Genomic DNA, 14,569 nt, shown 5'->3' on the forward strand with positions numbered 1-14,569 from the left:
GCACTATCTAAACATGTAGTAATCATGGGGCGGCAGCGTAGCCTAGTGGTTAGACCGTTGGACTAGTAACCGGAAGGTTGCGAGTTCAAACCCCCCAGCTGACAAGGTACAAATCTGTCGTTCTGCCCCTGAATAGGCAGTTAACCCACTGTTCCCAGGCCGTCATTGAAAATAAGAATATGTTCTTAACTGACTTGCCTGGTTAAATAAAGATAAAATTAAAAAAATAAAATGGTCAAATACTGACCGGGCATGCAGGGCAGGTGCCCAGGGGCCCTGACATACAGAAGGTTCTGTTGATTGTGTTAGTCACTCTCACTCAGATATCATTAACATTACATAAGTCTTGAGAAATGTGTAGAATTGCAACACATTTTTAACAAAATTGCAAATGTGTAGAATTACACATTTGCTACGAAAATATACTCCCCATGGCTAAATGTGTAGAATTGCAGGAAATATACGGTATACGGTATAACATTTCTCCCCACCTTGACAAAGGGGGGCCACTAACAGTGTGTGGGTGGGCAACCAAATCTTGTTTAGGGCCCCCAAAAGGCTAGGTCACGGGGTTAGGTGGTAGGCCTAATGGAGCCTAATGGCTGCCATATTGATAATCTAATGCACATTATATAATGAGCTACTCCTCAGAGGTCAATTAGGATTATCAATGCACACTATCAAGATCCAGCTTTATCCAGTTCAATTGACTGATTTACCAACTAAATGTGACCCATGGGGCATACAGGTTATATTACAGGCATCCTAAGAGGTTTGCCTCTTCTTAACCTAATCATCTTCTTATAACCATTTTACAAACACTACCACACATTCCCCTGTGATCCATGCATCCCTAACATGCCTGATGATGACAGATGAGACCTCAGCATTTCACTGGGCATCATACCAGCATTGCATGCTGCTCTCTGCAGTGTCCACCAACATGAACATGTGGATTAGCTGCTCTCTCTTGATCGAGAAGGGGAGTTTTCTACTAGACTACCAACGGTGAACGTGCTGTTTGATTGGGCGCGAAAAGAAGAATCCGAATGTTGGGGAGGAGGAAGGGAGCCATCGCTCACATTGCATCACTCACTGCACGTGCTGATTCAGCGGGACGCAAGAGATAGCGGCGGGTGCTGAGGACACTCGCCAGAATCACTGCTGCTTGGATGCCACTGTCAAATCAAAGCATTGCGCGGTAGTAAGGAAGGACAGACACTGCGGCGGTGTCAACGGTGAACAAATCGCAAAGGTTTTCCCTGGTGGCTGTTTATCTGCCGTATAGGAAGTATGGATTAGAAGTGACTGGGAGGACGCTAAATCCCCTGTGTTGTTTACTGATCTATAGTTTTTGAGCAAATATAAAATGCCAGTGCTGATCTGAAATGCAGATCTGAAGCAGGGCGCAATGGACACGAACATGCGGAAATTTACAGTTAGGAGATGGTTTTCCGTCTACCTTCGGAAGAAGTCGCGGTCCAAAAGCTCGAACCTCTGCAGATTGGAGGTTAGTATATTGTTGTGTATTGCTATTTTGTGTCACGTGTGTGCGCCATAACGTAGACTCATTGTTTGCTGACGGTGTGAGCCACTGCTGTCACTCAATTATATTGTGGAAGCTGTAGGCTGTTTTGTGGAACCTTACAGGTGCTGTTTTGCTGTTATACACCTGACATGATATTAGGCTACATACACTTGCCAGTGCAATTTCAGTATTTTGACACGCTTTGTAACCTACCATGGCGCAACATTTTCCTGCTAAAATAATCATGTTGAATTCTGTATAGCCTGGTTTTGCTGTGCCACAACAAGTCTGAATCCGACAGATAGGCCTACAGGTGTTCCCGCCTTTCTTGCACAAACACCTGCACTTGTCTTGTCTTACTAGCAATGACTTTGCTGATAGCTGCTTTATTAAGGAACGTTTTACTTACTATGACTGTGATATGTTGTTGTCTGTACCTAGCTACCTTAAAATGAATTCAATCACCATACCTGAGTATGTTTCCTGTAGGCTATTCTACTATTACAAGCCAAATTATATTTTATGGACTAAGTTGCTTTGCTTGTTGAATAAGTTCCCTGCCGCGCTCTGTTGATTTGTAGCTACTTAAAAAAAAAAATATTTAAAAAATGTTAAGCCTAATATAGGCCTAATGCATTCTGGGTTTGGTATAGCTAAGCCTATTTGCTTATTAGGGACATTTTGTTATTACTTTTATGTGGGGTACTTTTATTGATTCTTGAAGAATATAACTTATTTTGCCTCATGAGCTTAGTTCAACTTTTAAACCCCATCAGAATCCAAAATATAAACTTGTAATCAAAACTATCATTTTGATCTCATGGATGGTCAGTCCTTGCATGTATAGCCCCATCTATGAATTTGGGAGAGGTTAAATCTCTCCAGCTCCATCCACACCTTGTTTACCCGCATTGTTATTGTTTTAACAGCAGATTGACCCTTTAAAATAATTAATTATTTATTAGATTTGGAGGAAAATATAGAATCAGGAAACCAAGAGAGCAGTAGACCAGGATGTCCAGGATGTCTTGCTCCCAGGCAGACTAAATAACTTTTTTGCCCGCTTTGAGGACAATACAGTGCCACTGACACGGCCTGCAACGGAAACATGCGGTCTCTCCTTCACTGCAGCCGAGGTGAGTAAGACATTTAAACGTGTTAACCCTCGCAAGGCTGCAGGCCCAGACGGCATCCCCAGCCGCGCCCTCAGAGCATGCGCAGACCAGCTGGCCGGTGTGTTTACGGACATATTCAATCAATCCCTATACCAGTCTGCTGTTCCCACATGCTTCAAGAGGGCCACCATTGTTCCTGTTCCCAAGAAAGCTAAGGTAACTGAGCTAAATGACTACCGCCCCGTAGCACTCACTTCCGTCATCATGAAGTGCTTTGAGAGACTAGTCAAGGACCATATCACCTCCACCCTACCTGACACCCTAGACCCACTCCAATTTGCTTACCGCCCAAATAGGTCCACAGACGATGCAATCTCAACCACACTGCACACTGCCCTAACCCACCTGGACAAGAGGAATACCTATGTGAGAATGCTGTTCATCGACTACAGCTCGGCATTCAACACCATAGTACCCTCCAAGCTCGTCATCAAGCTCGAGACCCTGGGTCTCGACCCCGCCCTGTGCAACTGGGTACTGGACTTCCTGACGGGCCGCCCCAGGTGGTGAGGGTAGGCAACAACATCTCCTCCCCGCTGATCCTCAACACGGGGCCCCACAAGGGTGCGTTCTGAGCCCTCTCCTGTACTCCCTGTTCACCCACGACTGCGTGGCCACGCACGCCTCCAACTCAATCATCAAGTTTGCGGACGACACAACAGTGGTAGGCTTGATTACCAACAACGACGAGACGGCCTACAGGGAGGAGGTGAGGGCCCTCGGAGTGTGGTGTCAGGAAAATAACCTCACACTCAACGTCAACAAAACTAAGGAGATGATTGTGGACTTCAGGAAACAGCAGAGGGAACACCCCCTATCCACATCGATGGAACAGTAGTGGAGAGGGTAGCTAGTTTTAAGTTCCTCGGCATACACATCACAGACAAACTGAATTGGTCCACTCACACTGACAGCGTCGTGAAGAAGGCGCAGCAGCGCCTATTCAACCTCAGGAGGCTGAAGAAATTTGGCTTGTCACCAAAAGCACTCACAAACTTCTACAGATGCACAATCGAGAGCATCCTGGCGGGCTGTATCACCGCCTGGTACGGCAACTGCTCCGCCCTCAACCGTAAGGCTCTCCAGATGGTAGTGAGGACTGCACAACGCATCACCGGGGGCAAACTACCTGCCCTCCAGGACACCTACACCACCCGTTGTTACAGGAAGGCCATAAAGATCATCAAGGACATCAACCACCCGAACCACTGCCTGTTCACCCCGCTATCATCCAGAAGGCGAGGTCAGTACAGGTGCATCAAAGCTGGGACCGAGAGACTGAAAAACAGCTTCTATCTCAAGGCCATCAGACTGTTAAACAGCCACCACTAACACTGAGTGGCTGCTGCCAACACACTGTCATTGACACTGACCCAACTCCAGCCATTTTAATAATGGGAAATGATGTAAATATATCACTAGCCACTTTAAACAATGCTACCTTATATAATGTTACTTACCCTACATTATTCATCTCATATGCATATGTATATACTGTACTCTACATCATCGACTGCATCCTTATGTAACACATGTATCACTAGCCACTTTAACTATGCCACTTTGTTTACTTTGTCTACACACTCATCTCATATGTATATACTGTACTCGATACCATCTACTGTATGCTGCTCTGTAACATCACTCATTCATATATCCTTATGTACATGTTCCTTATCCCCTTACACTGTGTATAAGACAGTAGTTTTGGAATTGTTAGTTAGATTACTTGTCGGTTATCACTGCATTGTCGGAACTAGAAGCACAAGCATTTCGCTACACTCGCATTAACATCTGCTAACCATGTGTATGTGACAAATAAAATTGGATTTGATTTGATTTGACCGATTTCCAATGATCTTCACTTTATTCTGTAGGCCTAGTTTTTTACAATTTACAAAGGGGAATTGGAATCCATAGTCACACCTATCCAATCCAACCACAACCCTGGAGATTGTAATCTTCACCTTTTTTGATTCACCATATTGCAAAGCTACCTGGATACGGTGCTGTTCAGCGGCCATGGGGCTGAATTTGCGATCAGTCTTTTGTCCATTTGCGTTGATTGCGGTACTGTCCATGGTGCTGAATGTTGGCCGATGATTAAAGGCACAACAAGGGATTCCCACATAGTTAGATGACTTCTAAAGTGGTGGAAACACATACACTATATCCTATTAAATTACTATGAGTGGAACTCTGTACCATACTATACAATATCATACAAAATACTTGAATGGTAATTTACATGTAAATTAATTTTTGCGAAGTTGACATGCGAATACACAAAACAAGTTCTCTATCCCAATTTACCCGCATTCCAATCCTCTTTTTCTACTTATTGTAGAAACAGTTTCTAACCGATGTGAACACTTTGTCATTCAATTTTGTCCTTTCTTGCTGAGCTTTCAAGTAACTTGCTGTTAAAATGACCAGTGTTGACATACCTGCCTCAATGAATTCAAAGTTAAGACCTCATAAGAGGGTCAAAGAGTCTCAGTGTGGTTACGCAGACCCGTGAGCAACTGTGGCCCCTCATGATGAGTTTAGTATTTGTGGCCCCCACCTCCATCAAAGTTGCCCATCCCTGGTGTAAACATTGCTTGGGGGTTATAGATATGTCACTGCTTGTGACTGTTTGTGTTACAGAATGCTTCTATGTCTGTGTGCAGTTATCAGTAGCAATGAGATTCACTTTGACGGCTCTTTGTAATCCTTTCTGACTGTGTCATAACAAGATGTGCAGACCGACCAGCCTTTCTGAGATAATATGTTCCCACTGGCCGGAGACGTCATTTCAATGTCTACTTTTGATTTACATTTGTTTGAGTTGTCAACTAATGTGAATTCAACGTGAACCCAAAACATTTCATCATGTCATTGGATTTAGGTTAAACATTGTGTAAAAAAAAAAGACAAAATTCCCTTAAGTTGATGACTTTTTGCAAATCCAATCGGTTTTCCATCACATATAATTGTTTTGTTGAAATGTTGTGGAAACAACGTTGATTCAACCATCATGTACAAAACCTCAATCCACATTACACACTAGACATGATATTTCAATCTAGGTTCCACCAAACATTTAATCAGTCTGGAAATCATCTGCAATACACTGAGGCATACTAAGCATGATTAACTTAAATATAAATATATGGACACAATAGCTGATGGATTTAGATATGAGAGTGCTCGTGACATCATGGGGTATGATGATTGCCTCATGAGTACTCCTGGTTGTATCAGGAATCGCACAAGAATGATGCTATTTAGCGAATCGCTAAGTGATTTTCATTATATTGTCATTGTTATTAATATATACTTAATTCAAATATATTTGGCTGAAGACACCCTTGTAGCTAGATGTCATTAAGAAAACATATTGTTTAGGCCTGAGACTAGGGTCTTTACAGATGTGTGGCATTGACCAACTCAATCAGTTAAAGATGGCGCCAATCAATATTGAGGCCAAAGAGGTATTGCAGTTAGCATATCTATTTTAAAGGCCCAGTGCAGTCAAATACGTGACTGTCCTGTGTTTTATATATATTTCCAGACTGAGGTTGGAATAATACTGTGAACTTGGGTAAATTATGACAATGCCCTTTTAGAGCAGTTTGAAAAGACTGCCTGAAATTTCAGCCTGTTTTGGTGGGAAGGAGATTTGGCCTTCCTGGTTCCATCACCAGGTGGTAAATTAGTTAATAGACCAATAAGAAAGTGTTCCAAACCTCTTTTTGCCAATAACAGCTAGTTTTCAGTAATCCCTACCGTCTCAGACCCCTCCCAGACAGTCCTAGCAAAATTCTTACTTGAGAAATTGCTCTTTGCTAAGAAGCTACAGTATTTTTTATATATTTTTTTTACCATTTTAATTGAAAACAACCACAGTAAGGTACTTAATTCTTACCCAGAACTGATATGATATTGAGATTAGAGGTCGACCGATTATGATTTTTTTTTTAACACCGATACCGATTTATTGGAGGGTCCCAAAAAAAAGCCGATGTCGATTAATCGGCCGATTTTTTTTTATCTATTTTTTTAAAACATTTTATCTGTAATAATGACAATTACAACAATAGTGAATGAATACTTATTTTAACTTAATATAATACATCAATAAAAATCAATTTAGCCTCAAATAAATAATGAAACATGTTCAATTTGGTTTAAATCATGCAAAAACAAAGTGTTGGAGAAGAAAGTAAAAGTGCAATATGTGCCATATAAGAAAGCTAACGTTTCAGTTCCTTGCTCAGAACATGAGAACATATGAAGGCTGGTGGTTCCTTTTAATATGAAACTTCAATATTCCAAGGTAAGAGGTTTTAGGTTGTAGTTAATATAGTATTTATAGGACTATTTCTCTCCATACCATTTGTATTTCATATACCAAATCAAATCAAATCAAATCAAATTTTATTTGTCACATACACATGGTTAGCAGATGTTAATGCGAGTGTAGCGAAATGCTTGTGCTTCTAGTTCCGACAATGCAGTGATAACCAACAAGTAATCTAACTAACAATTCCAAAACTACTGTCTTATACACAGTGTAAGGGGATAAGGAACATGTACATAAGGATATATGAATGAGTGATGGTACAGAGCAGCATACAGTAGATGGTATCGAGTACAGTATATACATATGAGATGAGTGTGTAGACAAAGTAAACAAAGTGGCATAGTTAAAGTGGCTAGTGATACATGTGTTACATAAGGATGCAGTCGATGATGTAGAGTACAGTATATACATATGCATATGAGATGAATAATGTAGGGTAAGTAACATTATATAAGGTAGCATTGTTTAAAGTGGCTAGTGATATATTTACATCATTTCCCATCAATTCCCATTATTAAAATGGCTGGAGTTGGGTCAGTGTCAATGACAGTGTGTTGGCAGCAGCCACTCAGTGTTAGTGGTGGCTGTTTAACAGTCTGATGGCCTTGAGATAGAAGCTGTTTTTCAGTCTCTCGGTCCCAGCTTTGATGCACCTGTACTGACCTCGCCTTCTGGATGATAGCGGGGTGAACAGGCAGTGGTTCGGGTGGTTGATGTCCTTGATGATCTTTATGGCCTTCCTGTAACAACGGGTGGTGTAGGTGTCCTGGAGGGCAGGTAGTTTGCCCCCGGTGATGCGTTGTGCAGTCCTCACTACCCTCTGGAGAGCCTTACGGTTGAGGGCGGAGCAGTTGCCGTACCAGGCGGTGATACAGCCCGCCAGGATGCTCTCGATTGTGCATCTGTAGAAGTTTGTGAGTGCTTTTGGTGACAAGCCGAATTTCTTCAGCCTCCTGAGGTTGAATAGGCGCTGCTGCGCCTTCTTCACGACGCTGTCAGTGTGAGTGGACCAATTCAGTTTGTCTGTGATGTGTATGCCGAGGAACTTAAAACTAGCTACCCTCTCCACTACTGTTCCATCGATGTGGATAGGGGGTGTTCCCTCTGCTGTTTCCTGAAGTCCACAATCATCTCCTTAGTTTTGTTGACGTTGAGTGTGAGGTTATTTTCCTGACACCACACTCCGAGGGCCCTCACCTCCTCCTGTAGGCCGTCTCGTCGTTGTTGGTAATCAAGCCTACCACTGTTGTGTCGGCAAACTTGATGATTGAGTTGGAGCGTGCGTGGCCACGCAGTCGTGGGTGAACAGGGAGTACAGGAGAGGGCTCAGAACGCACCCTTGTGGGGCCCCGTGTTGAGGATCAGCGGGGAGGAGATTTGTGGGGGGCCCCCAGGAAGTCCAGTACCCAGTTGCACAGCCCAGGGTCTGTAGATGTGTCTATGGTGTTGAATGCCGAGCTGTAGTCGAGGCATTCTCACATAGGTGTCCCCGGTGGGTTGGGCAGTGTGCAGTGCAGGGGAGAGCCTTAGTAAGACCAGGGCCCGCCAGGATTCTCAGTGGAAGTCTGGTGTTCAGCCTCCTGAGGTGGGTGATACGACGGTCAGTGTGAGTGGACCAATTCAGTTTGTGGATGTGTATGCCGAGGAACTTAAACTAGCTACCCTCTCCACTACTGTTCCATCGATGTGGATAGGGGGTGTTCCCTCTGCTGGAAGTCCACAATCATCTCCTTAGTTTTGTTGACGTTGAGTGTGAGGTTATTTTCCTGACACCACACTCCGAGGGCCCTCACCTCCTCCCTGTAGGCCGTCTCGTCGTTGTTGGTAATCAAGCCTACCACTGTTGTGTCGTCCGCAAACTTGATGATTGAGTTGGAGGCGTGCAGTCGTGGGAGAGGGCTCAGAACGCACCCTGTGGGGCCCCCCCCGTGCATGTCTGGGATCAGCGGGGAGAGATGTTGTTGCCTACCCTCACCACCTGGGGGCGGCCCGTCAGGAAGTCCAGTACCCAGGCACAGGGCGGGGTCCGAGACCCAGGGTCTCGAGCTTGATGACGAGCTTGGAGGGTACTATGGTGTTGAATGCCGAGCTGTAGTCGATGAACAGCATTCTCACATAGGTATTCCTCTTGTCCAGGTGGGTTAGGTTGCATCGTCTGGGGACCTATTTGGGCGGTAAGCAAATTGGAGTGGGTCTAGGGTGTCAGGTAGGGTGGAGGTGATATGGTCCTTGACTAGTCTCTCAAAGCACTTCATGATGACGGAAGTGAGTGCTACGGGGCGGTAGTCGTTTAGCTCAGTTACCTTAGCTTTCTTGGGAACAGGAACAATGGTGGCCCTCTTGAAGCATGTGGGAACAGCAGACTGGTATAGGGATTGATTGAATATGTCCGTAAACACACCGGCCAGCTGGTCTGCGCATGCTCTGAGGGCGCGGCTGGGGATGCCGTCTGGGCCTGCAGCCTTGCGAGGGTTAACACGTTTAAATGTCTTACTCACCTCGGCTGCAGTGAAGGAGAGACCGCATGTTTCCGTTGCAGGCCGTGTCAGTGGCACTGTATTGTCCTCAAAGCGGGCAATGTTCTTATAGGCACTTTAGTATTGCCAGTGTAACATTATAGCTTCTGTTCCTCTCCTCGCCCCTACCTGGGCTCGAACCAGGAACACATCAACAACAGCCACCCTCGAAGCTTCGTTACCCATCGCTCCACAGAAGCCACGGCCCTTGCTGAGCAAGGGGAACAACTACTCCAAGTCTCAGAGCGAGTGACGTAACCGATTGAAATGCTATTAGCTCGCACCCCGCTAACTAGCTAGCCATTTCACATCGGTTACACCAGCCTAATCTCTGGAGTTGATAGGCTTGAAGTCATAAACAGCACAATGCTTGAAGCACAGGGAAGAGCTGCTGGCAAAACACACAAAAGTGCTGTTTGAATGAATGCTTACAAGCCTGCTGCTGCCTACCACTGCTCAGTCAGACTGCTCTATCAAATATCAAATTATAGACTTAATCATAACATAATAACACACAGAAATATGAGCCTTTGGACATTAATATGGTCGAATCCGGAAACTATCATTTTGAAAACAACACGTTTATTATTTCAGTGAAATTCGGAACCAAATCGGTGTCCAAAAATACCGATTTCCGATTGTTATGAAAACTTGAAATCAACCCTAATTAATAGGCCATTCCGATTAATCAGTCGACCTCTAATTGAGATAAAAATGTCTACATTTGACCTTTAAGTACCCAGGCAAATTAAATTAAGGATGATTCTGGAGGTCAGAGTTTTCTTAAGGAGGAAGAATCTGGCACTAAAAGTCAGGTCGAGACTCATAGGACTGTTTGACTGTTTTATTCCATTATACTGAGATTATTAATGGGAGAGATGAACTGCTGTGGTAACATTTAACTTTATTCCTACGTTGACACAGTGTAGGGCAGGCTACTTCTAAGCATTTACCAGATGTTTTTATCCATGTGGACCATGTAGGAATCATACCCACAATTATTGTATTGCAAGCACCATGATCCAACTAACTGAGCCATTTTGCCAAATTTACCTTTTCAATCAAAGAGATTATTTAGAAATACACACCATCATAAGCTGATGACCCAGATAACAAACCGTGGTATTCAGGATACACTACGCAACATGTCACGCTGTTGTCCATGTTTATTGGCAAAGAGTAGTAATTGGACAAGGGTTGTTTATACTTTTGATTCAATAAGATTATCATCACTAGAGTTTATTTTCAAAAAGACTGATTTAACAACCGACTGACTGGATACTGTAAAAACCTACTAGTACTACCTGGTAGACTCCCCTCACAGGTAGATGTTTTATTCTTTTCCGTTCCAGTATTTTAGAATAGTGTGAAATACTGCTATGTGGAACTAGGCCAAATCCTTACTGGCTTTCTTTCTGATTGGTAGGACTATTGTTGCCTTTTCTTCCCCATAACGTTTGTTTGATCTTTGGGATAATAATAGACATTCTCTGTAGTCTAAAATTGTATAGTTTGCTACCAATTATTCTAAATCAATCACAGGTGTTTTAACTAGTATGAATAGATTGTGTACTGGTTAATGTGAGATATCACTGATTGCACAAGGCATCATGACTAATTGCAACCTGCGTTCTTTGTTTCCAGTTTGAACAGCAGAGTGTTGAGGTGTTGGAGGGTTGGATAGGATGAAAAGCCCACTGTCCCTATGGGACTGACATGTTGAATAGCTACAGATGGACTGGGAGCATTTTGTAATCCCATTGTTTCATTTATTAGATTTTATTTTCTAGAGGCCCCACAGATGTCATCCTAAACCCATTGATTCTTGAAAAGCCACAGGATACATGATTTTCTTCCTATTCAATGCTCTGTTCAACATGGAATAGAGGAGGAGAAGCTATAGATTAACATACATCAGAAGAGACAAATCTGCATGTGTGGATTTGAAAAGCATCCTTTTTATTCCATCCCAACAACGTGTTGTATACAAAGGGTTGTGTGACTGTTTGTTGTATTTGTTTTGCTGTGAGTGAGAAGTCAGTATTACCAGGCTCTCAGCTGTGTCAGCGTGACAGATTCTGCATCAATCAGCGACGGTCAGGGCAGGACTCTCACATGCTGTGGTCGGCACATTTCAGAGGCACGCCATGAAGACAGCATTAATAGCCCGAGCGCTCGCTCTACTGCCAGCCACACAGCCCCACTCACGTAAAACGTGCTCGCACTAATCTCCCCTGACACGAGGGGAACAGGATGGACTACTGGCTGGTTCTTATTATACCTCAGTGGTTCTGTGGACAAGGTCACCCTTTGATTGGTAGCCTACAACACCGGTTTCAAACCCTCCTATTGTTACCAGTTATGTTATGTGTGGACATTGAGGATACTAAGGGCAGAGAGTGTGGTAGCACTGTTCTATCCTCATAGTCGTGCCTAGTTTCTTCTAGTTATTCTGGTCTACTCGTGATGCTGGCTGTGCCATCTCAATTCGTCGTTAAAGTTGACTAGTCTCTGTTTGCTCTGATTAAATGGGACTTCCCGAGGTTGGACATCTGTCTAAATCCCTCTAACTGGCTCTCCCGGTGTCTCTGGAACAACATGGGTGTTCTCTCTATTCCTGTCATCACTTGTTTGGTTTGATATGTGGGCCATTTGTTTCCCTGCAGGATGATGGCATTCTGAAAGAGATTGACATCAGCCAGCACACCAAAGAGGGATTTGAAAAGGCAGACCCCTCCCAGTTTGAGCTGCTGAAAGTGCTAGGCCAAGGCTCCTATGGAAAGGTAAGCATATACCTTGATTAAGGTGTTTGGATATACAGTATGTTATACTTACTCTGTGTTGTATGTGTACTGTACATTTGTGACCCTTTCCCCTAGTGTTCAATCTGGCATTACTGTTACTTTTGCAATCAGATTTTCAGATATTTTTGGGTGTGTGTATTAGTATTGTATTTGAGAGACATTCTACTGCCCTGTTGAAGCTGGTAACATAAGCATTTCACTGCACCTGCTATAACACCTGCAAATCTGTGTATACGACCAATAAACTTTGATTTGATTTGATATTAATGTCATCCACAGGTGTTCCTGGTGAGAAAAATCAGAGGCTCTGACAGAGGACAGCTTTATGCCATGAAAGTGTTAAGGAAAGCAACACTAAAAGGTGCTTATTATGATACTGTCAAAGAGTTGTATGTTTTTCATCAGCCCAAGCTAGCGAAGATCGATTATTACATTAAACATACATCATCGGGGTATGATTGATTATTGCAGTAAACAGACATGATCAGGGTATGATTGACTATTACAGTAAAATTATCAGGGTATGATTGATTATTGCAGTGAACAGACATGATCAGGGTATGATTGACTATTATAGTAAAATTATCAGGGTATGATTGATTATTGCAGTAAACAGACATGATCAGGGTATGATTGACTATTATAGTAAAATGATCAGGGGCAGGAAGATTCTAGCGGTTAAGAGCGTTGGGCTAGTAACAAAGGTTGCTGGTTCGAATCCCTGAGCCAACTAGGTGACAAATCTGTCAATGTGCCATTGAGCAAGGCACTTAACCTTAATTGCTCCTGTAAGTCGTTTTGGATAAGAGCATGACCAAAATGATTGATTATTACAGTAAACAGACATGATCAAAGTCCCTATCCAAACAAACTGTTTTTTTCTACATAAGTAAGAAAATATATATTATGTTTCCTATACTCAACAAATCTCAGTCAAAAACATTACTTTTTTAAATCAGCTCTAAAAAATGAAATGTAGCCATTTGTCCCTGTCTCAGGAAATTGAGATGATGTCCTCCTTGCTTACATAATACAGGCACAGCTGCAGGAGTGTCCTCACTGCAAGGCAGAGAGCCATTGCAAGAGGAAACTGGCATAATATTCTGCATTGCAGTACAGGTGATTGAAGGGAGGCTTCCAGTATTACGATTTTAACACAAAATAATTCTTAAGGAAGTAGCTGACTTCCATTTCACAGGTGACCTAGGAAGAAGGCTTAGGTAATGCAGATAGATTAGCAGAAAGCAGCTGTCTATATTATACTACGATGTTCCCACTGCAGGACCAGATCAGTGGCTGACTAGTGAGGGAAATGCCTTACTCGTGCATGGTTGGGAAGTCTCGTAGTTTCAACACCTTTGACAGTATAGAAATTCAAACCTGAGGTATTTTATACAGAATCACCGGATACCGGCCCAACTGTAAGGTTCAATAAGTATAGCTTTCGTCAACATCTATTCAGTTCTACAAGTATCTTAACTCATTACCACTACTTTGATATGCTTTGTCTGTTTTTCAGTCCGGGATCGGGTGCGGTCCAAAATGGAGAGAGATATTCTGGCTGAAGTCAATCACCCGTTCATAGTCAAACTCCATTACGGTGAGCTCATCGACGCAACCATGTTCTGACTGGCACACATACATAAAACAGACACTGACAGGTCTAAACTGAAAACCCTGTTTTTAAAATGGGCAAATAATGATATAACCAGATTGTCTTTATTTAGGTGATGTTAGAATGGGTCTGCCGTCAGACATCAGGCAGAAACATATTTTGATGTTAAATGTAGTTGGATCTTGCATTGAATTACTCTCCAAGCGTTTTATAAAGCTTGGCACGTCTCTCTAAACATTTCAGTGATGTCTGGAGCCCTTCAGACAGCGAAAGCCGTCACTCATCTCAAAGCCCCTCACCTCCTTGTTTATCAGCATGCTCTGAGTAATCCCACAGCAGCCCCTGGTAAACAGAGTATTACTCTGAGTATTGCCACAGCAGCCCCTGGTAAACAGAGAGTATTGCTCTGAGTAATTCAACAGCAGCCCCTTGTAAACAGAGAGTATTGCTCTGAGTAATTCCACAGCAGCCCCTGGTAAACAGAGAGTATTGCTCTGACTAATTCCACAGCAGCCCCTGGTAAACAGAGAGTATTGCTCTGAGTAATTCCACAGCAGCCCCTGGTAAACAGAGTATTGCTCTG

The 14,569-nt window shown here is 43.2% G+C and overlaps 1 protein-coding gene across 1 annotated transcript in view; it reads left to right on the forward strand.

Moving 5' to 3' along the window:
- Positions 1–1,182: 1,182 nt before the first annotated feature.
- The window catches only part of LOC124040368 (ribosomal protein S6 kinase alpha-2), a 45,040-nt gene continuing 31,653 nt past the window's right edge, over positions 1,183–14,569 (forward strand). The window contains exons 1-4 of the mRNA XM_046357504.1: positions 1,183–1,510; positions 12,234–12,350; positions 12,651–12,732; positions 13,891–13,971. Coding sequence (XP_046213460.1) covers positions 1,412–1,510; positions 12,234–12,350; positions 12,651–12,732; positions 13,891–13,971 — 379 coding nt within the window. The 5' untranslated portion in view covers positions 1,183–1,411. The remainder of the gene's footprint in view (positions 1,511–12,233; positions 12,351–12,650; positions 12,733–13,890; positions 13,972–14,569) is intronic.

The sequence above is a fragment of the Oncorhynchus gorbuscha genome, linkage group LG07, assembly GCF_021184085.1.
Source record: "Oncorhynchus gorbuscha isolate QuinsamMale2020 ecotype Even-year linkage group LG07, OgorEven_v1.0, whole genome shotgun sequence".
Taxonomy (NCBI): Eukaryota; Metazoa; Chordata; class Actinopteri; order Salmoniformes; family Salmonidae; genus Oncorhynchus; species Oncorhynchus gorbuscha.